At 44.4% G+C, this 23,621-nt stretch overlaps 1 protein-coding gene across 15 annotated transcripts in view; it reads right to left on the reverse strand.

The window, feature by feature from the left end:
• Nucleotides 1-23,621, reverse strand: part of syne1a (spectrin repeat containing, nuclear envelope 1a) — a 114,633-nt gene that overhangs the window by 60,504 nt on the left and 30,508 nt on the right. For 13 of the 15 annotated variants that reach the window (XM_069515127.1, XM_069515132.1, XM_069515131.1 and 10 more), the window contains 40 exons: nt 23,433-23,597; nt 23,113-23,265; nt 22,414-22,557; nt 22,085-22,261; nt 21,653-21,811; nt 21,242-21,406; nt 20,958-21,092; nt 20,492-20,653; nt 20,156-20,364; nt 19,958-20,066; nt 19,691-19,855; nt 19,438-19,611; nt 19,069-19,233; nt 18,730-18,870; nt 18,466-18,623; nt 18,142-18,298; nt 17,275-17,502; nt 16,996-17,094; nt 16,695-16,882; nt 15,820-15,943; nt 15,514-15,680; nt 15,237-15,390; nt 14,444-15,099; nt 14,021-14,200; nt 13,115-13,268; nt 12,658-12,816; nt 11,801-11,983; nt 11,587-11,688; nt 11,165-11,368; nt 10,627-10,834; nt 9,807-9,922; nt 9,452-9,657; nt 9,185-9,346; nt 8,807-9,086; nt 8,204-8,376; nt 7,034-7,343; nt 6,771-6,935; nt 5,055-5,414; nt 3,447-3,583; nt 1,021-1,198 (listed from right to left, as the gene is read on the reverse strand). In XM_069515127.1, coding sequence (XP_069371228.1) covers nt 1,021-1,198; nt 3,447-3,583; nt 5,055-5,414; nt 6,771-6,935; nt 7,034-7,343; nt 8,204-8,376; nt 8,807-9,086; nt 9,185-9,346; nt 9,452-9,657; nt 9,807-9,922; nt 10,627-10,834; nt 11,165-11,368; nt 11,587-11,688; nt 11,801-11,983; nt 12,658-12,816; nt 13,115-13,268; nt 14,021-14,200; nt 14,444-15,099; nt 15,237-15,390; nt 15,514-15,680; nt 15,820-15,943; nt 16,695-16,882; nt 16,996-17,094; nt 17,275-17,502; nt 18,142-18,298; nt 18,466-18,623; nt 18,730-18,870; nt 19,069-19,233; nt 19,438-19,611; nt 19,691-19,855; nt 19,958-20,066; nt 20,156-20,364; nt 20,492-20,653; nt 20,958-21,092; nt 21,242-21,406; nt 21,653-21,811; nt 22,085-22,261; nt 22,414-22,557; nt 23,113-23,265; nt 23,433-23,597 — 7,431 coding nt within the window. The remainder of the gene's footprint in view (nt 1-1,020; nt 1,199-3,446; nt 3,584-5,054; nt 5,415-6,770; nt 6,936-7,033; nt 7,344-8,203; nt 8,377-8,806; nt 9,087-9,184; nt 9,347-9,451; nt 9,658-9,806; nt 9,923-10,626; nt 10,835-11,164; nt 11,369-11,586; nt 11,689-11,800; nt 11,984-12,657; nt 12,817-13,114; nt 13,269-14,020; nt 14,201-14,443; nt 15,100-15,236; nt 15,391-15,513; nt 15,681-15,819; nt 15,944-16,694; nt 16,883-16,995; nt 17,095-17,274; nt 17,503-18,141; nt 18,299-18,465; nt 18,624-18,729; nt 18,871-19,068; nt 19,234-19,437; nt 19,612-19,690; nt 19,856-19,957; nt 20,067-20,155; nt 20,365-20,491; nt 20,654-20,957; nt 21,093-21,241; nt 21,407-21,652; nt 21,812-22,084; nt 22,262-22,413; nt 22,558-23,112; nt 23,266-23,432; nt 23,598-23,621) is intronic. The other 2 variants (XM_069515125.1, XM_069515120.1) reach the window with 1 other exon arrangement.

The raw sequence follows: 23,621 nt of genomic DNA on the forward strand, positions 1-23,621 counted from the left end.
GCTCTAAAGAGGCTGCCAGACTGTTGCACCTGCCAGCTTCCCAGAAAAGACACGTCCTCAGAAAGAGAGACACACAAGATATTCTTGAAGAGAATGGCAGAGAGACCCCGCTGTGGACCTCTCTCTTCTCCCTCTTGGAAGTGTGCCCACTCCCAGCTTATCCAGCCCATGGCAGGTCCCGCCTCTACTACAAGCCCACCAGAGGACCCTTGACAGAGTGCCTGTCAATACTGACATCCCCCTTGAGCAATCTTCCATTTAAAGAAGATAGATTTTTCAACGACTGGATTGTTTCCCTTGGTAACAAAGTTTGTCTAGCTAGCTCGAGAAATGCACGCATGAAATATTAAAACACTGCTATGGTTTATAATTAGCAACTGTGGATTTAACGTGGACCCAAACGTGGGTTTGCTTCTCAAGTAGCAGTTAAGGTCCTGAGGCAGAAGAAGATGAAAAGAATTTCATGACAAACGTTCGCTGATTTCATTCTCTCAACAGGCTAAAAGCTCTTGGTTATGTAAGTAAAAAAACTACAGTCCCTTAACGTCAGTGTCAACAGCTCCTTACTGTCAGACCTGGATAAAAGCCAGTGGTTAAAAGATTACATGACCCGGCTGAGTCGTAGTTCTCAGACATGAGATTATGAATGAGTATTATGTACTAGAGGAATATGAGTACTATGTGCTTCAGAGGAATAAAGCAAGATATTACAAAATGAATATATTCCTATTAATATTCAGCAACATTTTAATGCATTTCTTTTCCTATTTAATATAACAAACATTTGATTAAACACACAGTAGACACACCCATTTCCGGCAGCACTTAAATTAAATGATTATTAAAATAAAGCTGAATGGATTTAAGTGTGATTTCCAAGTGACATCAACAACATCAGGTGCAAAAGCATCATTGTAAAAACTGCACATAACCAACACTTTATATCACCAATGTTTTCAGGACATATACATAAGAATTTCACAGATGTCCATTAGAGCTAAGCTAAAAGAAATCTGTTACCTGGATCCTCTGCAGAGCAACGGAGGCCTCTGTGACACTCTGTGGCACATCAAAGCATTTGGCGGTGCTGATTTTTGCGTTGACCAACCACTGCTGAAAGTCCCTCAGGGCCGTGCGGAACCGCTGCTCCAACAAGCGCTCCTTGTTTTGACATTCTCTGGAGGCTCGCAGACTGAGACTGGGGGAGACAAGAAAAGAGAGAGACGGATTTAACATGTTGTTCACGCGTTCAATTCCACCTCAAGGAACAAACAAAGAAAGAAACGGGTTACAACCATGGCCAGTCTTTGCCGTCCACTGCCCACGTGCTCAACAAAACAAAGAGCGCACGAGAGCAGATGCTCAGATACGATATGTATGATGTCCTTGCGTCGTGGTGGAGGAGATGAGCAGGAGTGAGAAACAGGCAGGTGGAGAGATGGCAAAGTGGGTGAAGTGGAAGGAATGTGTTGGGGCAAAGAGGCGGAGAGGGGGGATGGTGTTACAGGGTACAGTGTGGGAGGGGGGTGAGAGGCAACATATGAGAGGGGCAAGAGTTCGCAGGGGTGACAAGGTGGACGGAATGAGGGATGACAGGATGATGCTATGAGAAAAAGGGTGAGAAAGAAGGGATGTGGCAGGGAAACATAATGTGAGAGGTTACAGAGGAACATTTACATGAACTCTTGACATTTAGAAATTCAATCTCAAATATTTTATCTTTAAACGACAGAACAGGAAAAAATAAAATCGTGATTTATTAGTCAGTGGTGAGTATCAGACATATACATGAATACTGGGCTTAAGCAAAACCCACATATCCATTAAATAACAATTTTTCCACTCTTTCTTTTCACCTCTCTACATAGAGGCCATAGAAACAAGGGATTACAACTGACACATTTGTTTTAAGATTGGAGTCAGATTCAGACTAAATCAGTGTGTTTGGGTTTGGTCTCATAAACAGTGGGTAGTGTGTGAAGGTCAAAGGCAAAGAAGGGGGGAGTGGAAGAAGAGAGGGAAAGGATGACAGCAGGGAAACAAGGTGCGCAGCTGTTTAAGCAAGTTGCTGTCGAGTTGCTGTCCAAAGGGAGGAAAAAAAACAGTTGAAACACACACACACACACAAACACACACACACACACACACACACACACACACACACACACACACACACACTACTACTGCAGCACACCTTAAAACACACACTTTAATGGACACAGACATCGGCACGTAAACACCCTTGAGTTTTAATGATGCGACGAGGGCATGAAAGGGTAACACGGTGGGGAGAGCGTGAGTGTGGAAGAAGCACTTTTTTCTGCTGTGACAGACAAAATATGGCATGTGCTATGAAGAGGAGGGGGGGAGTTGCTGCGTTTTCCTCCTCTATCTATTCCTTTTTTCACCCGCCTCTCTTCTCTCTGCAGTGCATCATTCAGGACAGGTGCAGAGAGCACGCAGGCCAAGTCTATTACAGGCTGAACCGCCAAGTGGATGAGGAAGGGTGCCGTTACCAATCAGCAACCAAAGCCAACAAACCGCCACAGTTTCTCCAACAAGTTAACCTCACTCAGGTTCTCTGCCAAAAGACGTTAGTCACAGTGCTTCATCACACTGGTCTGTGCTATCTCAAAATTACAATGAACAACATACATGCATGATAAATTGTGCTGCTGTGGTTCCTACTTGTGTATGCATGTGCTGAATATGTGTTGCTGTGTTCTTTATATGCAGTTGCTCTTTTGAAAAAGCACTCCACAGTGTGCTCACAAACAAGAACTAAAGGAACACAGGCTCACTTGTGGCTTCAAACGCAGCCAATTACAGCTCAGTGAAGACATGCAATATATCAGCATGACAAAAAAGACATTAACCAACTGTCTCTTATCTCTACATCACATTCAGCCCGGCAAATAATTAAAGCGGAGCAGGACACAAACTGAAATAAACGGAGTGAACAAGCAGAGATGAAGGGAAGGTGGTAAAATGTCGCTTAGCAACTGGTGGCTCTGGTGCTCTCTGTAACCTTTCACCTTTGTCTGGCTGACACATGCCACAACTGTGTGTGAGATGGACACACACACACACACACACACACACACACACACACACAATAAGTAATGATGCTATGATACAACAAATGTATGCAAAATCCTATAAATCATCTAATCAACTTTCAAATAAAATCATGCAATTATGCAAAGCATCTGTTTTCAGCAGCTGTCTTTTACAAGTGTGAAAACTACTTTTATCAGCAACAGCTAATTGCAGAATATGAGAACAATTACGATCATGTCATCCTGATATAAGCTGCCTGAAAGTCAATAAAAACATAATCAAGTTATCGCCCAACGTCAGCCAATAAAACTCAAATCATATTTCCAATCCACTTAATAAAAACACACAGCACACACTGTTCAGTTCGGCAGAAAGATTCCTCTCACCTGTTGTGCTGTTTGATAACCGCTGTGACTCGGTCTGATTGTGTTCCCAGGTCTCTGGAGTATCGCACCAGGTCGTTCAGTTGGACTTTCAACTTCTCCGCCATCGGCTCTGCGCTCTGCAAACCCTCCAGTGTATCCTGAAGGACACACACAGACACCAGCTGGCTCAGTGAACATGTACTGTACGTGTATGCGCGTGTGTGTGTGTGTGTCAAGAGGAGACAAACACCCAACGGATGTGAATGACACCCTCCAATCAGAGCACTCACATTCCTATTCACATTTCACACCCTGGCTTGGTTCTTCTCGCTCTTCTCACATTCACACACAAACACAGGCTCCAGCACATACTCACAGTGCCGCTTGTACAATAGCATTTCTGTTCTTCGCGGAGTGTGGCAGGAAGGAGCTGTGGATAACGTTCTCCCGCTCTTCTCAGCGTGCCTCACATTCTGCACGCACGCTGTCATGAAATCCTGTCCCATGAAATATGTACAAGCTCTCTCTCTCTCTCTCTCTCTCTCTATCTCTCTGACGTATGACCAATAAACAATCCTCCCGCCCTCCCCATTCTCATGCACTCGTTGCTCTATACTCCCTCTCCTCCTTTCCTTCCTCTTCCTATCACTCTACTACTTTCTCTTCCCTCCTATCGCCTCTTTCTCCCTCCTCCCTCGGCTTCGACTTATTCCCTCTCAGATGTTTTTTTTCCTCCTTCTCACTCTCTGTCCCCGTGGAATTCAGCTGTCAGCCCTCGCAGATGCAGGACTGGTTCAAACACTCACAAATCGGTGCATAACGAAAACAAGGCTGGACACAGGAAACAGGCAGAAGGAGGAGAGAGAAGTGGAGGAGGGGGTGAGACTCCTCCTCTGCTTCTCTGAAAGGGCCAAATTGAGGAAAACCAAGCAGAGGCATGGCCGAAGAAGCCTGGGGAGGAGTGTGAGGCTGACACGGCCTTGACAATACAGAGAAATTGTCGCACTGTAAACATCCTTTGGAGGTTAGAGACAGAGCAGCAGGGGAGGTGAGGAGCAGGGGCATCTAAGAAACAAACCCTGACACTGAGAGAGACATGGCTGCACACTTCAGACAAGAGAAAATGACAGAAAAGAATAAGGGAATGTTTGTGGAGGGAGAGATAATGAAAAATAATGGCAAAAAACAAAAGGAGGAGGGGCAGAGGGGACAGAAGGGGAAGAGTGAATGAGCAGAAAATGCAGGAAACTGATGGGATTGTAGCTGTCACTCCTTCGTCATCCCAGTAAAGCTGATTTACAAACTAATCTGTTTTTAGGATTAACAAATAGAATGGATAATTACTGAGAGAGAAAGCAAAGCTGAATGCAGATGATGTATGTCTGCACAATGAGTGTGTGTGTGTACGCATGTGTGTGTCTGTGGGTGCTTTCTATTATACAACGTTAATCACCTTCTCTAACAAACACAGTACTGCACAGTGGCCCCTGTCAGCTTTCACACATTACAATTCTCCAATCCACACACACAAGAGTTTTAATATTAATTATTTTCTACATTGCCTATTGTGGGCAGATGAGCAGTGAATTATTTAGACATTCTGCTGCCATTTATATGAATCTACTGTACCTTCGCCAGCTGCCACCCATCCACTGCTTCCTCGCCGTTGCTCCGCCCCTCAGCTTTAATTAGTTCCTGGCTCCACCCCCTCAGCCGTCCATCAAACTCTTTCAACTCATCCTCCAGCTGAGCGGTCAGGCGTTCGTATTCCTCCTCTGAAGCCGCGGCAGCTGCCAGGGCCCCTTCCAGGCCGTCCCTGGCCCTCAGGGCGGCCCCCTCCCACTGCTCCAGAGCCTGTGACAGCGCCCCCAGCTGCCGGTCCATGGCCTCACAGCCTCCCGCTGCTGTGTGCTCCGCTGTGGTCGCCGCACTCCGACGCACTCGGCTGAGGCGCTCTCGGCCCTCCAGTAACCGACACTCCACACGCTCCTGATGAGAGATAGGGAGGGCAGAGAGGAGACAAAGTTGCTACGGAAACTGTGGCTACGGAAACTGCAACCTCTGGATGTGTTGTTGATTCTATTTAAAGCTGCCTATGATCTTTCTCTCACACTGTACATCCCCTGCTCCATCACTTTCTACCTCTAACTCTTTGATTCTGTCTTTACACCACTGGTTCACACACGAACCTGTGTTTTCATTTTTCTATCTCAGTATTCTCTCTCTATTACGCATTTCATCCTCCGTCTCCATCTTTCTACGCCTCCATCTCTCGTTCTGTGTGGTAAGCTAGCACTTGGAAGGTAGAGGGTGTGAAAAGCAAACACTTGAGAATGATGTGTTAGCAGCGAGCTGATTGAGGGATTAAAAAGAGAGAAAATGCATTAGATCTCTACATGTGGGTGGAAGGATATGAACATTAACCTTGAGAACATAAATGGAAAATTAAAATCGTGCAGGTAGCTTGTGTACACAATTATGTTTCCTCCTTTAGTGAAATGGCTCAACAAACACACATTTATAATGGGATAATTAGGGCCCATGTGAGAAATTCAAATGCAAATCAATATCTCTTCACGTGTTTTGTCTCCTCTGTAATTAGAGAATTATTGAGCAGGGAAAAGCTCAGGTATTAATTTCCCTGCTCCTTTTTTTAAAACTTGTTCTTTTGCACAGTAAAAGACCAGCAGATCGGCAGTAAAAAATGTGCCAGTAGGGATTGAGATATTTGGCTGTGATATGGAAACAAACTGAGAACCAATTCCAATTCCCTCCATAGTTTGCTCTCCTTCATAGCAGGACTCCGTTAAGATTGGATAGGTTCAGATAATTCAGCCGTCAGTTACCTTAGCAACAGATGATACGTGTAAAAGCTTAAAACGCTGTAAATTCACACCACACATCCCTGAGGCATGCTTACAACACACATTCATTCTGTGTTCATTTAAAGCAACAGGCATTACTGCTACACTGTCATACATAATATATACTTTACCATCTTTCAACAACACTGAGATGAATTATTATTCTGATGTACTCTGGTTTGTGTAATACTTACGGATATGAGAGGTAATCATTTCTATGTTAATATATAATTAGTGCAGAATCATTTTAATACATCATCATATAAAATGGTCGAAAAAACAAACTGTATTAGCATGGAGTGCTTAATGTCAATTTCAGGAATTTTCAAATAGGGAATCCGATTATTGACAAAAGTGACAAGATTATTTTTCTGTTTATTGTAAAGTGTCAATAAGGAAAGAATCAGTGAGCTCCAGGACAAACTGTTGTGTAGAGTGGACAAGGTTATGTTTTATGTTTGTAGGTGAGACTCCAGCTTACCCTCACTTCTGACAGTATCTTTTTGATAGAGGTCGAGTCTCCTGATGTATCAGACCAATGCTGCAGCTCCTCTCCTGCGGTCATCAGCCAGTCGGTGAGCTCCCTCACAGCCTCCAGGTATTCTTGGTGTTCCAACACTACGGCCTGTGCAAGATGCACTCTCTCCTACACAATCAACACAAACATTTTAGATCATTCTTGGGAAACATCACAATGCTACCATCTGTTTCAGTGAGCAAAACTATCAATGACATGTTCTGTACCTCAACTAGAGCCGTGAGGTCATCAAACTGTGCCTGCGGCTGTGTTCGAGCACCATGGTTAAAGCTGGCATCACCAGTCTTCTTGAAAAGTTCTCTGGCCTTTTCCTCCAGGCTGGTAAGCGCTGCCTGGTGGTCTTCAAGATCGGCAAGCAGGGCTCTGAGTCTCTCGAGCTGAGAGGCCTTCTCCCTGGGCCCAGGTTGCGGAATGAGCGGGCCACCCACCTCCCGCTCTACAGCCTCCATCCAGCACCGCAGCTGGGCAGCACTGTCCAAGTATCCTCCCCACTGTGTCACGGTCCACTCCAGTCGACTGATGGGGAGACAAGAGATGCGTTAGACTGACTGGCACACAAGAATTGTACGGTTTGAATTAACAGAAAACCTCTGACACAGTATAAGTACTGGTGTGTTTTGTACAAATGCTGTTATCTGTTTGTTTTAAAGATCATTCTCCAGACAAAACCTTACACGTGCCTTTATACTCCCCCTTGTATTCAAGAACAAAATCAGTTTTAATTTCAGACCTGTGATTTGGCGTAGAAACCAAAAGTCAGTAATACTGGCTGATCACATTTATCCCCTTTTATCAGGGGGTTCAAACACACATGGACACAGATACACACCCATAATTTTCCTTGCCATCTGTCACCCCCACATGTACAAATAACGTGAATATCCACACACTCACACACACATGAATGACATCAATATCCACACACACGTCCATTTCACCTGCTACCCCTCGCCTCCTGTTATCATTTCCCCATAAAATACAAACACACCCCATGTGTGACCCACAGTTTGCTAGTCTATGTTTAGTCCCTAATGAGATCAATTTTTTTCCTGGAGTGGCCATGATTGCTCAATTACACACACACACACACAGACACACACACACACACACGTACAGAGATACATCAATCAGAGTTACAAAATGAGACAAATACTTCTCATTATGTATTTAACCTAATGGTAATTAATGGTATTGAGACATCAATCTATCATGATAAAAATAACCATCATGCCCCCTGGAGAGGATTTTATGGCACAGAGCTAAATGGCCAGTTATGTTCAGGGGTAAATTATTTAGTTAAAAAACATTTAAAAAATGTGTTTACAGGAGTATATACTATTCTGCACAGTGGATTATGTTCTAGGTGAGTCGTTTACCTGTGGCAACTCATGGCAGTCACAAGCAGCGTGGCCCAGGCATCTTCTACTTCCTGAAGCTGAGAGCGGACCACTTCCTGTCCAGCTGCCCCGTAACTGCGCAGGGCCAACTCACACTTACCCATCGCCATATTCAGCTTGACTTCGCCCTCACCCTTCAAAAGCAGGATGTCCTGTGCAAACAGAACGGAGTCACACACTGTATTAGACTTTGGACCAGATCTGGACATCAGGTGTTTGGAGGAAAAACGTTCTCATGTAAACAGCCCCCTCTTGTGTTCAACTAAAATAGAAGTGTGCAACAAAAATGGTGAAAAGCAGTTTAAGAAATTCTAATCCAAAAACTGAATTCACTAAATAACTCTGCTAGTTGTCTTTTGCATGTGTGATGAAAAAGGATTCTTGTTCCTACACAGCCCTGGCTCTATAAATGAGGCTCGGACTGAATCACACAACACTATTCCAGCAACAGGTGCTTGCTCACAGGACATGAGGGGAGGAAAGATGGGGAAACCTTGTCCTAGTGGGTAGGATACTTATCAAGCAGCTACCAGTGTCATATAACTTGTAGGTATGTAGTCTACCAGCCAACCCTCTTCTCACCTGCACGGTCTCCAGCCTCTGCTCCAACTGCTCTTTGGTCCCCATCGTGCTGTCTACTGTACCCAGCCTCTCCTGGATCTCCTCCAGCCAGGCCCAAACTCCCTGGAGTGTCTCTCCAAAGGCCTGACTCTCCTGGCAGCCCCGCAGCCTCTCCCTGGCTGCCTTTAGCAGAGCTTGGAGCTCCATCTGGAGCTGGCCTGTCACTCTGACCTCTCCTCCTGACCCACGGCCTGCTTCAGACAGAGACTGGGCCTCCTGGCAGACACGCTCAATAGAGTCCCTTGCAAGAGAGTTATGATATGTTAAGTTTCAGAATATTTAACAGCTGCTGCTCTAGTATGTATAACATGCCACCCACACCCACATATACACACATACCTTCTTGCTAGAAGCTCCTTATGGAGGTTTTCCATCCTCTCCAGTTCTTCAGTGGTGTCAGGGCCTCCGTGCTGGCTGTCCTCCCCAAAAACAGGCTCTCTCTTGAGGCTGAGTGCCATCTGCTTCAGCCAGTCTCTTATACCCTCCACACAATTATCAAAGCTGTGATGGGGAAGGGAAGATAAGCAAATTCACAATTTCCTGAAATTCCTTATATATATAAATTCCAAATATATGACAAGAGACAAAACAAGAGTGACAACTCACTTTTTCAGAAGGTCAATACTCTCCTCCAAGTCTCGTTGGCTCTGAGAACAGCTGCTCAGGTAGTTCCTCCACTCCCTCTTACAGGAGGACAGATGCTCTTGGACCTGTGCTGCTGCAGCTTTGGGCAGGTGGAGTTGCAGCCTCTCGGCCTCCTCACAAACCTGAGACAGACGCTCCTCATGTTCTGTCGTCTGCTCGACTGACACCTGTGCATGTAAGAAACCCACATGAAACTCACATGGCCGTCTGATATACATAATCGAATGTGGCAAAATTATGACTTGCATTAGACTTAATTAATAAAATGATTTGATTAATCGTAGCTCCCTAGCAACTGCACCACCAGTAAGAGTACCTTAATCCTTTGTAACTTGCTTCCGAGGACGGCAACATCTCCTGATTGGTTTGAACATTCTTTCAGCTCCAACTTCAGATCTGCCAGCCACGAGTGGAAGCCTTGGACGAGCTCTGCTTCGAGGGAGAGAAGGAACCAGTGAAACGAAGGAAAAATATGATGATAAGTTGAGGAAAAATCGTTGCGTGTTAAAATGAAGGCAGAGTAGATTTGAAACTGAATGAACCAGAAGTAGGAGAGCGAGAAGAGGAGTTGTTTTCAGACAGATGGGAAGTGTGGGCGTGTCCATGCTGTGCAGCGCCTCGTTGCCTTGGCAACAGGCCCAAAATGACTCCCTCGAGAGCAGATGTGTCGAGAGCGACATTACTCTCTGAGGCACAGGTGTGTGTCTGAGCAATGAGAGCGCACGGATGTACCAGGCAGTGTGTGTCAATGGAGTGTGGGTTGTACTGGGCGGATTGAGTGTGCTCTGGGGAAAGATGGAGGATAATCAACACTAAATCTGTTGCACCACTAACACGAATAAATGACAGTGCACCATGTAGTTGTGTTTCATTGGGTGATTATGAGATTTTAAGTGTTATTAAATTCCTAATCTCTCCTTATCTGGGAGTAAGTTATAGTGGCTAGCTTCAGGAACAGGACACATTATCCAGACAAATTCAGTAGCAACAATTAAGGGACAAAACATAAAAGCCAAGTAAGAACAAATGGAAGTGAAACACTTAAACTGTTTGATCTGATAAAGGATGCCAATAAGCCTGAATTTACACCAGCATGAAAAACACACAAACTAAATCTGACCATTCCTGCATCTTACTGTTGAAGTGGAGCTGTAGCTCGTCTTGCAGGTTGCCCCTGGTCTTGGCACAGCGCTGAGCAACAGCCTCCGTTCGCTTCGCAATGGAGGTGAGGTCAGAGGAGAGGATGGACAGCTCCTGGGAGGGATGCGATCTGCACAGGGCGGTCAGGGCATCTCTCGCCGAGTCCATGTCTGCCCTCTGTTGCTGCACAGTGCTCTGCAGGTCCTGTAAATATAGAGTAGTGAGACGGTGCATCTTAGAAGTATTTAAAGTATACAGAGTAGGTGCTAGGAATTCAATTTTGGAAGTAGCGTTGTTAAAATCTCCTTCTATTGCTTTTGTGTTAAAATAGGTTCTGTACAAATGAAGTTTCCTTGCATGAACATTTGAATATTGCATTGCTTTGTTAATGTATCATTATGTGGTGCATGACTGGTGTTAGGATTAAGCAATAGGGAAAGAAATTGAAATAGACTTTTATTCTATATATACTACATATAGTTATTTAATTACTGTGTTCTTGCGCCACAATGAAGTAAAGGACACTATTTTTACCTTGACAGTACCAATGTCTTCAGGGGAAGTAGCTTCAGTGAGGTCAGATAAGGAACCCTCAACCGCCTCCAGCCGCTCGGCCATCTGGGACATGAGGTCCTCAAGTCGCTGCTTTTGAAAACTGAAGTAGGTCAGAGTGTGTTTGGCCTGGTTGTACGCCTCCTGAGCATGGGCCATTTTCTTCCGCAGGTCTGACTCCAGGACCTGGTTCAATAAAGACATTAAGCAACAAAAATTTCAAAAGGTAAATAAGACTGAGCGACAATTTAAAAATATTAAAAACACTATTACAAACAGACATTTATGAACATGCAGCCGTAGCCACTAAAACATCATAGCATTACATCAGATCCTTGGTGACATATTATCCCTGGCCTAAAGGACAGATAAAACATCTTTTCTCTCTCATGCACCGTATCCACCTGAATTTGTAACGGGGTTTCCTGCAGTTTGGCTCGCTCCTTCAGCTGTGCCACTCTCTCCTGCAGGGCATCGAGCTTCTGCTCCCTCTTCTCAACCTCAGCCTGTCGAACAAAGTCCAAGACACTTAAAATACATCACAACCTCAAGTCTGAATATAACAAAATCAGCATCGGTCGTCTAATCTTTCATGCAGACTGTGCAGCTCTCTCTGACCTGAAAGGTGTTGAGCTGGGCCTCCATCTCCTCCTTGTCACTGAGATTTGTGAAGCTGTCTGTGAGCTCAGTGACGGAGGTGGCCGTCCACTGGCTGATGTCCTGCTCCATGGCCTTGAGGTCGTCCCACAGGGCCACACAGTAGCCAAGTCTCTCAGCGTTGGTTTGTATTTTCTCTGAGACCTGAATGAACAGAGACCAGCAGTCCGATTGAGCAGAGGACAGAATACATGACGAGTCAACAAAGACGTGGGCTCTCTCTCCCTCTTTGTGGTTAGTTTTCCCTGTGCTTCTCTGTAACAAGGGACGATCTGCTTTACTGGGAGACGGGATGAAAACAAGACTTAATTAGTTTGACAGATGTGGGGAAGTGAAAGTGAGGGAGAGATTCAGAGAGGCAGATAACGTGTCTGGACCTGTTTACGCTTCTGTCTCTTTTGTGACAGCTGAGCAGCTAACTAAATCCTGGAAGAGGAGAAAATTGGAAAAAAAAAAGAAGAGAAGAAAACCGACAGAAATAAATATCATTAAAACAGGAAATGTTTGGCAGAGCTGTCCTGTAGATGTCATAATGTAGTTGTTGTTGTTTTTTTAAATCAGAAAACAAAAGCCCAAATCTCTTCATAGGCTTCATAGTTGTTTTCATACTTAGGCTCCAGAATTGGGCAAAATAATATTGACAATTTTTGAAAAATTCATGGAGTACCAAGATGAGGGTGATTCATTAATGTCACAGAATTTCACAGTGTCTGACCCAAGAGCTCTAGGATATGAATGCATCAAACATTTGTCTCGATAAAAGAGTGATTTCTTCGGTCAATGTATTAAAATAACTGCAGGGTACAAACGCTCCTCACCCCCAACCACTGGTCTCTTAATGTCTCCATGTCTCTCTGGATGGAGCACGAATCAGAGGTGGGGACTTTCTCCAGCTCTCTCTGCAGGTCTTCAGCTGAACTGATGAGCTGGTCCATGTCCTGCTGCTTCTCTCTCAGCTCCGCTTGGACTGTCTCATGCTAGAGGGACAAAGATGAGGGCAGAGGGAATGACAACAGATCACCACTAGAGGGAGAGTTGCTGTACAAACTGGAAAAGAGAATGTGACTGTAAATTGAAATTAAGCTCTGAGAGTTTGATACTAAGCACCCTGATATATCTAAGTAGATAAAATCCAGAATTACACAGTGCAGTGATTAAAGAAAATAAATAACTGTTGCCCTGCTAATAATATCCAACTCTGCTCATTTGAATTCAAGACGAACCGTTTCTTAAGGGGATGAGTTTGTTTTACTATTTTTACTAAAAGATTCTGACCCGGGTGAAAGTCCATTTGGCCTCCTGAGCGTTGTGATTGTGGTCGGGCAGATTGTGAGCAACACTCTGAGCATTCTCCACCACAGTGCTGAGGATCGACTTCAGATGGTGGAACTGACGGAGAAGATCCACTACAGCTCCACTCTGCTCCTGACTGCGTGAGAAAAAAACATCCAAGTTAGTTGTTAAAACCCCAAAGATTGTGCAACAGCTGTTAATCTGTTCTGTTTCCATGTTAAAATTATAAAAAATGTATGAAGTGAGCAAAGTTTTACATATATATATATATTTTACATTTATAAATGAATGTCAAGTCTTTGCCATATGACTTCACACAATGCTGATCAATGTCAGTAACTTTGTATTTTACAATATTCCACAGTTCTAACTCTGCACTACCAGTCTGCATTCACATGATGCAGACTGGTAGTTTTTCAGAGCTGAAGAGGGGAGCAACTCTAGCCACGGAAACAGAGTAGGCCACAGCAACTAGACCAAAAACCTAGAAAGCACCAGAGAAAGGTTTTTGAAGCTCCAGTCAAAAGAGAAACTTGGCTTTCAGAGGATGGATTACAAAAGAAAGAGCAATTGATGACAAGGACAAAATGAATCATAAATTCTGTGGCTTTTCCTCGTGGCGAGTACAGAAAGAAGAGACGGGACTGAGGCTAGAGATGAATGTCTGTCCTTGGACAAGTTGGTATTTGAAAAATATTGTGGAGGCTTTGAAGCTGTTATATTTCTTCTACAAAAATAATGAATTGTTCAACAGCGTGTAATTACTCTCACTGCCAGAGGGGGGACACACAAAACTTCAGCACTGCAGATTAAACTCCCTGCTTCTCTACACTCTCTTGAACTGGATCAAATCCAAGGATTTTAAACGAGATGAAAATTTTTTTTTACCCGTTGGTGATCAGAGTCCTGACGTTCTCCCACGCCGTCTTCACCAGGGCTACCTCCCTGACAGCCTCCCCAGCCAGCTCACTGTCTCTCTGGGCCAGCTGGCTTCCCTTCTCCTCTAACCACTGCTGAGTGTGCTGCAGGGACTGGAGCTCGTCCTCCAGCTGGACGAAGAAACGCAGCCTGAGAGAAGCAGATGCAGGAGAAAACAATGAGGATCACTTACCTGATTCCAACATAATATATCTCATTTTCAGGGGATCAGATTTAAAAGGATTTGTCCATCTACAGTTGGGTTTCATTTATACACAGTGTGTTCTTGGGGAGTTCAAGGCTTTGAATTAAATAAGTCAACTGTAGCTTTTAATCCAAATTATAGAGGTGAAGTTTTTCAACTCAGTCTGATGTGACTTCTTATCTTCATACCTGTTTTGAAAGGCCTGCACAGAGCTCTCTCTGGGCCCCTCTTGCGTCACTTCATCCTCCAGTTTCTTCAAATTCTTCATCACCTCTTCCCTCCTCTCCCTGAAGGAGCTCCACAGGGCCCCTAAAGCGTCTGCTTCACTCTGTCTCCACCCCACACCCCTCTGCACTTCCTCCAGAGCCATTGTGAGGGCCACTGCCTGTCCCCTGCAAGACGTTCTTCCCTGAGGATGGCTTGTGTCTCTGGAGCCCTGCCACTCTGCCCCACTCAGGTGCAGGTGTGCCTTGCTCAGCTGCCCGTCTAACCTGACTGCCTGAGCCTCAAGCCGAGCCACGTCTTTTGCCACTTCCCCTATTCCGTGATGCAGCTCTTCGGCCTTGGAGCGGTCCCAGCTCCCTCTGCCCTCCACGGCCTCGTGGAGGCGGTGCACAACCTCAGCCGCTGTGCCATGCTTCTCGAAGAAAGTCTTTAGCTCAGTGAGGCCCTCTTTACGGAGGAGCAGGAGACGCTGGGATTCTTTGAGGGGCTGTAAGCTGTCCTCCTTCCAGCCTTGGAGCTGCTGTTGGGCTCCTGGGGTAGAGGAGCGAAGCAGGGATGACTCTCTTTGATGGAGTGTCTCTCTCAGCGATGCATAAGCCTGTAGTTGCATCTCATGCTCCTGCAACAAGACGGTTTAATTAGGCAAATTTGTAAGAGCTATAATGGCGATCAATATAAACTTGCTTACTGCAACTGTCCTTGTATACATAGTCTGTAAAGGACGTCACTGTGAACAGCTAATTATCGATTTCTCACCTTCAGCGTTGTAATTGCAGCCTCGAGATCAGCGATATCAACCTGTGAAGAGCTTCTCAAGACAGACAGGAAGTTTTCACTCCTTTGGTTCAGAGTCAGCAACGCCTGATCGAACAACTCGAGCTGTGACAACTGTGACTCCAGCAACTGAAACCTAAAGGAGAAGTGAGAGGGAGAATATGACAGTAATTGGTATTTAGAATCCATACAGAATCCATTCATGCTGATGTATACGGTTGCAAATAATCTGTGTAATGAGATATAGAAACACAATTGCCTGTGTGATATGCTGTTCTTCACTGAGGTGGATCGCTCCTGTAGTCGTGCGAGAACATCACTGAGCTCCTGGATACGAGCGTCAGGGGCCGTGGGATACAGACACAATCCAAGATTCACGAGACCCTGGAGAAGAACCTCATAGGACTGTGACTCTGTCTGCATTTCCTTGATGGGGGAATAAATATTTTAAAATGATTCAACTGATTCAAATCATCGTTGAGGTAAAACAGAACTCAATGATAAATTCAATACAATTAAACAGAGACAGATTTATGTGAAACAAATAAAATATGGATGGATTTACCTGTACATTTTGTAGTTCGTTCCTAATCTTGACTTTGTCTGCAGAGAGCAGGTCGGTGTCAGGACAACAAACAGTCTCACACCTGTCCAGCCAGCTTTTTATGGACGAGTTCTCTTTTTCAAATCTGTAGACAAAAAGGTGACGTGTATTTAAATCAAGGAAAATGTTTGCAGCACTGTCCTGAGAATGAAGTTCGTAAATGTTGATTGTAATAATAGATTGATTTTAATGTATATACGCCCACACAACACACACACAGTAACACTGTCTGTCAGCAGTTTTTTTTATCAGTATCACTGACATGGTCATAATGGGACAACCATATCTCAGCAGAGCACCCAGTGCTCTGAGTAATCCCTCACGCACCCACCTGCAGGGAAGGAGATGAGGTCAACTACTGAGAATCACAGAACCACACACGTACACAAACAGACATACATAAACCCAGCAGAAGTTAAGGACCAGAAAATCAGTCAATTAAACAAAAAAGTCACTGGCTGAATAAATACTATAAGACGGTTTCCACAGTGACGCCATTATTTTTTCCTCCCGAATAATAAAATGAATAACAATTATGGCAGTAAAAGTCTATTGTGTGAACAAAGACAATCATAACAAAAGCGTATTATTAGAGGAGAAATGCAGTTGCTGACAGCGGGGAGGGACAAACTGAGGCTGCTCGTCTACATCAGAGATCAGGGAACGATTAAGGGAATACAAGGACATTGGCACAGAGAGGAGGAGTCGGAGGAAAGAGCACATGAAAAATAAAAGGAAAAATGTCAATGTTTATATGAAAATACGAGTGTGAGTCTGGACCATTTAAGGAATATTGAGGTTATTCTACAGCACACACAAACATGAGCACATATTACCTTTGCCACAGTGCTAGAAGGCTCTCTAAGAAAGCTTGCTTTTCGTCAGCCTTTTCCAGAAACTGTCCTCGTTGCTTCTGGAGGTTATCCACCTCTTCCTCCAGCTGGCTGCCCTCTCTGAGCCTCTTCATGGCTGAACACAGAGCCATCAGCCTGGGCTTCAGCTGCTCAATGGCCTGGCAGACATCCTGGAGGAAACAGAGATGTGTTTGTCAGAGGATGTTGGAAATAATTTTACAATTTTATTTGTTCTCTAAAATGAAGTTCCTTCCTGACATGCTGTCTCTGTGTTTTGTCTCACCATGTGATTCTGGAGGATTTTGTAGGTCTCGGATGATGATGAACAATATGTCATGGGACGGTCAAGCTTCTCTTCGATATCATTCATGGTTTTCTTGACCTGACGATAAAATAAATACTGTAGTTACTCAAAGATAACACACCAGCACTGTAAAATCTTTACTTCAATTTCTACATCAAAGATTCAAAGACAGATGAAGGCCCAAACATGTGCTTGAAACCACCTATGGCTTAAAATCACTTAAGTAACATTGTTATTGCATTACATGTTTCAAAATACCTGTTCCAGGTTATCATTGTATCTCTGCCTATAGGAGGCGCTCTGGTTGAGCTGTCCTCCCAGCTGCTCTACTCTTCCCTTCAGCTCTTCCCAGTAGCGCCTCATCTGGGTAAGTCGTGCCCGGATACATCCAGCCTCTCCAGGGGTCACAAAGCGAGAGAGGGCTTCACAGTCGGCCTCCATGTGGGCCAGGGCTTCCCTCCTCTCCTCTAAACCCTTCCCCCCCTCCTGGAGAGATGAAGAAACATGTTAATGGGCAAATGTTTGTAAAACTACAATTAACAAGATGTGACAAGTGATAGAGGACGAAAAAGACTTGATAAAAATATTTTTAGACTCTGGTTCTTGGAGGTCTAGAAATTTAACAAGCAAAAGCTGGGTAGAAACTAAAACTGACTGCGCTGGAGGTGTTTTCAAACTCTCCACAAATCAAACGGCTTCCTCAGGATTTTGCAAAGTCCCCAAATTGTTTTGGACCAGATTTTCTTCAGATCTCTGTGAGATGACAGGGCCAAAGGCTGGATGGGCATGATTAGATTTTCCTCAATATGATCAATTTACTTTCTATATCCAAGTTTTTTCTGCAACACTGACCCAATTTCCCTTTAGGGTTGGATTAAAAAATTTAATCTTATTTCATCTTAATCTTAATAACCCTGAGGCCACACTGATACTGTACCCAACAGACATGAGGCCAGACAGCAATTTTTACTCATGATGCATATGGATTTGTGAATATCATGGGATTATTGAAGTGTGCAGTCAGTATTAGTGCAGAGACTTGTCTTGCCTCTGACAGACTGATCGGAAAATAGAAAAACAAGTCACAGGATAAAATGCTTTAATGAAAGGAGAAATGTGGCATACCTCCACTATTCTGATGTTTTTATCTAAAGGATCAAAAGAGGATGTGGTATTGATGGCCTCAAGCTCCTTCTCCTTCTCATTGATCCAAGAGGAAAGAGTCTCTGATTCGCTGCTGAAGCGTTCCCACCACACACACATCATCTCCAGCTGGACAACACTGGAAGACACAAGATTAGGAAAGATCTCTTAGGTCAAAATGTATAAGCGTCTAGGTCATAAAGAAAGAACGAGAACAATATGACTGTTTGAGAAAGTTTCAGGAGACATTCAATTCAAACTGACAAATCCAAGTTGATAGGTTCAGGATAAGACACTCAAGCTTACTTCTTGTTGAGGTGGTCTTGAACTTGTGCAACTGCTTCTCTGGTGGACTGGGCCTGCTGCAGAAGAGTCTGATTCTTTGGACCAAGCTCAATATCTGCTGCCTTCTCTGAGAGGAGATCTGCTCTCACACAACATTCCTCAACCGTCGTGAAGAGCTCCTGCACACAGACAAGGAGCCGATATCTTGAATGAGCAAATGCAGTGTACATAGGTATACAGTATATGTTTGAAAGCAAAAACAATCTCACACACACACACACACACCTTATTGCGTTCCAATTCAGTTCTCAAACTGTCCAAGCTGTTGAATATCAGTTCTCTGTGCAGCTCATTGCTGGTATTGCTGATAAACCTCCGAATAATTTCCCTCTCTGCTTCAAAATTCTGCCAGGAGCTCAGGGTGGCCTTGAGGGGATGAGAGATTTAGAGGGACAATGATAAGTTGTACAAACAAATTCAGTCACAAACAAAATTAACACACCACAAAACAATCGATATTCAGTTAGGGCTCGATGTGGCCGGATCAATGATCACGGCAGGGGTTGTGTGGATCATCAATGACACTTGAACATTGCACACTGATGTGAGAAAAATCGAGTCTACCTGCAGGTTGTGCTCCTTTGCCTCCTCTTTGCGGTCGACCTCTCTGAAGGTTCCCTCCAGTTCCCGTAGAGAGGGACTGAGTGCCTCCCCTTTCTGCAACTGGCGGCAGTGGGACACCAGAAGTTCTGCCTCTCTCTTGTTAGCATGCAGGCGCCTCAGGTGTTGCTATAAAAAACACAGACAAGAACACATGTCACATGGCATCATCTATTTCTAATATCTGGATCATGATTCAATGTGAACTTCAATTGTTTGCTTGGATAATTTTCCTACAATTTCAATAAAATATGTCAATATGTAAAAAGAAATTTTAATACAGAATTGAATTAACTGCCATCTATCACGTCTCCCCAACTCTCCTACACACACCTGGTGAATTTGGTAAAGTTGTTTTGCCTCCTCCAGATCCTCAGCATCAAGGATCCTGCTGGTCTGCTCCTCTGCCTCCCTCCGTGCACTCAGAACCTCCTCCAGAGCACCGCGCACCTCCTCCCTCAGCTCCTCATACTCAAACATGGCAGATCCCTCCTCATCCCACTGTGACTGAAGGAGGCAGGGGATCAGACAGAGGAATTTCATTCAGAAAACACAGGTGTGGACACATTTGTTACACTCAGAATACCTGACGGAGTGAAGAAAAGAGGGCCCGCAGGTCGGTGGAGAGTTTAGCCAGGGCTGTTCTTTGTCTCTGTACCTCCAGTTCAGAGCTAACCTCCGACAGCCCAGCGAGGAGGCTTTTCAGCCACAATAAGCTCTCCTCTCGGGCATCTACTGCTTCCTGCAGAGCCTAAAAACAATAAAAGCGAATGCAGGTTGCAACTTCATTTGAGCTGTAGTGAATCATAACCTAATCTCTGCGCCTACAGCAGTACTCAGCTTGCTAGCTCACCTGAACAGCCGCATCCACTTCCTCCTGATGGCTGGAATTCCTCGCCATCTCTCTCAGGAGCCTCACCTGCCTCCTCTGAGATGAGAGCCAATCAGACAGTTCACAGAACCTGGAAAAAGCAAAGATTACTTTGAATCCCCTTCAGTGATTAATAAGACTTTGCGCTGTGTTGCTGATGCTGCAGATTCTGCTCTTTACCTCTCATTCCACTCTTTCCATTTATCAGGGTGCTGCTCCAGTTTGAGGTGGGTGTTTTTAATTTGCTCCGTAACCTTTTCGACAGCCTGTCTGGTGGAGTCTAGTGTTCGATAAGCCAGGTCGTTGTCAGGCAATTTACGACACAGATCCTCCATGTTCCTAATCCTCTTCTCGCACAGAGTCAGAGGTTTGCGTTCCCTGAAGAAAGTCTGGAGATAAGAACGTAGGAAATGTTGAACCTCGAGAGGCTCCAGAATCGTGACAACAGAGACGTTAAGTGATTGAATCTGTCTCCTCGTCTTGGTTTAATCTGTTCTATATTTTTTCGAGACTCACTCTGTGTTCTCTGATCACTCGCTCGCTGGTGCAGGTGCCAGACACCGCTCGCATTTCTCTGTCCAGCTCAGCTCTGCAGTCCTGGAGGATCACAGCCACTCGACTGTGCTCCACCTCCACCTTCAGACGCAGCAGGTGAGATGGCACTTCGCCCTGGATGTCCTGTGCAACAGACAGAGAAGACACAAAGCATAGGGGAAATGGAAGATAAGACATGTTGTGTAATGTACCGTACATGAGTTTTCATATTGTATCATTCCAGAAACTGTCAGAGGCAAGATATCCTTTGCGAGTAAACACTGAGAGGTGGCATTTTAATCCAACTAGTGCAGGTTAATTGGAAACAGAGAGGAGGAAACTCAATCAAAGCCAACGGTGCTCATGATTAAGTTAATGAAGCAACAGCTATGCACCTCAGGAGACGTGCAGTAATTAGTAAGAGTGTTAAAGCATGGCGACCCCTGACCTTCCAGTGTTTGTGTAGCCGGCGGACAGTTTCTTGCAGCCCCTTTTGCTCCTCCTGCGGTAGGATGTCAGTCAGCTCGTCACACGCCTTCAGGAACACGCTCAGCACGCGCTGATCCAGTTGTCCGAAGAAATCCTGCATTTACAAAAGCAAACTCTGAGTTTACATAAAGGATCCATGGTAGTTTCCTTCTGTTTTATTTTAGTTGTTTTAGTTTAGATAATAGTAACCCTATCCCTCGTGTACCTTCTCTATTTATAGCAGAAGGTTGCATGTTAGCTTACAGTATGTTTCTTCAGTAGTTCCTCAGGATCTCCAGTCTCTCTCAAGCAGCCCTGAGCTCTCTTCAGCACTTTTTCCAGCTCTTGTTGTGATTCCTCAAACCTTCTCCTCAGGCAGTTGTCGGCCTCTTCCTGCCTTCTCCAGTCCCCGACCTCCTTCAACAAAGCCTAGGAGGGAGGGGCAGGATGAAGTAGTGACTGCAACTGGTTTCCCGGGTATTGTTGTGTAATTGGTGTATTTGTGTTACATGAAGCAATAGAATAATAAGTCACATGAGGTGCACCGTGCAGTGTTGCCGTCTGGAGGGGTTTGGATTTTCTTGTAATCTCATTAATATTATCCGCGTTGTGCGTACAGTAATCCCAGTGTGGTATTCTGATATGTGTAGTTCTACATGTGTGTTTGACGCTCACCTGTGCTGAGCTCTGTATTTCTGCCACTCTCTTCTGCAGCAGTGACAGGTCGAAGTTTCGGAGCATCTTACTGTTGGAGAGCGTCCTCTGCAGGGTGTGGTGATTCCTCTCAATCACCGATAGACATCTTTTACAGCTTTGCTGCTGGTTCAATAAATCCTAAAGATATTTATGAACGTAAAAAAAATGTGCGTTGATAATAGTCTGTGTACATCTTTCAACACTTTTAATAAATATCGGCTGATAACAGGTTGTAAAGGCAAAGATGGATATTTATGATGATCAGGAAAAAATTGTGAGGGTAATGGAGCAGAGTCTTTCAATCCTTTTGATTACAGAATTCAACACGTGACACAAACAGACAAGTCCCCATTTTAATCACATGATCTGATTCTGTGTAAGTGAAATCTGTGCATTGTTATCACGTCTGACCTGCCACTTTTGTTTGTGCTGGGCCTGCGCCTGTGAGTCTGGGTCTCTTGCAGCAGCAGTGATGCGACTGGCTCGCTCCAGGGCTTGGTAAAAGGCAGTGATGTGTTTCTCCATCTCCTCCAACAGTGGCAGAAGGACATGACACTCCCTCACTAGGGAGGGGCATCGCTCTCTCACCTGGAGACAAAGAAAACAAGATACTGAGCAGTGACATAAAAAGTGTGTTATTGGGATATTTAAAAGGTCTTATTGAAGAGGTGTGTTGATCTCAATGAAAGACCTGAGGTGGATTTCATACTTCTCAAGTTTTAGCCTTAAATGGTACGTACCTTACTCAGCTGACTTTTGGCTGTTGTCATAGTCGCCATGACCCTGGCAGCCTCATCCTGTGTTGCATCCTTGGCAACAAGCTGAGCACTGCGGGCTGCCAACTTGTATTGTGTCTCCATGGCAACAACCTTTTGCCTGGTATTCTGAGATGAGACGTGGAACCAAGGGGTCAGCTTATACATTGTTAAATTTAATACTCGTTCATCCAAACTGCCTTTGGCAATAAAACTAAACTTATGGTATTTTTGCGGCTCTGACTACAACACGGCAGTGATTTAAAACTTTCAGTAACTCGTAAGTTAAAGAGTGTGTGTTCACTCAAAAGTAAAACAATTGGAAATGTTTTGTTTCTTTGCCATCTCTGTAATATGCTGTCCAGGGTAAACCTCTAGTTTTACCCAATGTTGGCAGGAAATGGCTCCAACCCCCTGTGACCCTCAAAGGACAAGTGGAATAGATGTTTCAGCATAATGTGTACATGTGCAAAATTTGTTTCTAAATGTCAAGATATGCTGTGATGCCCTTTGCAATTTAATCTCAGACCACTGCTTCATTACAGTACAAATGTTAATTTACTACTATCTCAATTACTGAACCATATTTAGAGCTGGGCAGCTCCCTGGTAATAAGTGTATATTGTGCTGTACTACTACACTGTTGTCGAACTCCATTCTAAAAAACCAGATTGTTAGACCCACCTCCACGTCCTGTAGGAAGCCTCTGACATTGAGGAAAGACACTTGAACGGGAGCATTGAGTTTGACCTCTGCTGAGTCCAGCAGCACTTTCAGGGCCAAAGCAGCCTTCAGATGGTCTTTTCTCCACTTCTCCAACTCATCTTCTCTCGCATACTGCAGCCAAAGAAAGATAATACAGACAATCTATCAATCACACCATAACCAAAAGAAAACTTAACACTTTTTGTCCTGTGCTATTTAAATCAAATAGAATTTGACCTAATTCTGTGTTTTGTGTGATATGCAGTATCTTATTAGTTGTTGTATATTTAGTTTGTTACTTGTTTGACTTGGAGGAAGAGGTCTCTCCACCGTCCATTCAACAGAAGCAGCTGCTGCTTGAGATCAAGTGACACAGTCTCATCACACGTTTCAATGAGAAAATTCCCAGAGTCATTCATGGTTGAATGCTGATCCATCCAGTGGCTGAGGTTCCTGAAAAACTCCTGGAAGAGAGGCAGACTCTATGA

This window comes from Paralichthys olivaceus, chromosome 19 (genome assembly GCF_024713975.1).
Source record: "Paralichthys olivaceus isolate ysfri-2021 chromosome 19, ASM2471397v2, whole genome shotgun sequence".
Taxonomy (NCBI): Eukaryota; Metazoa; Chordata; class Actinopteri; order Pleuronectiformes; family Paralichthyidae; genus Paralichthys; species Paralichthys olivaceus.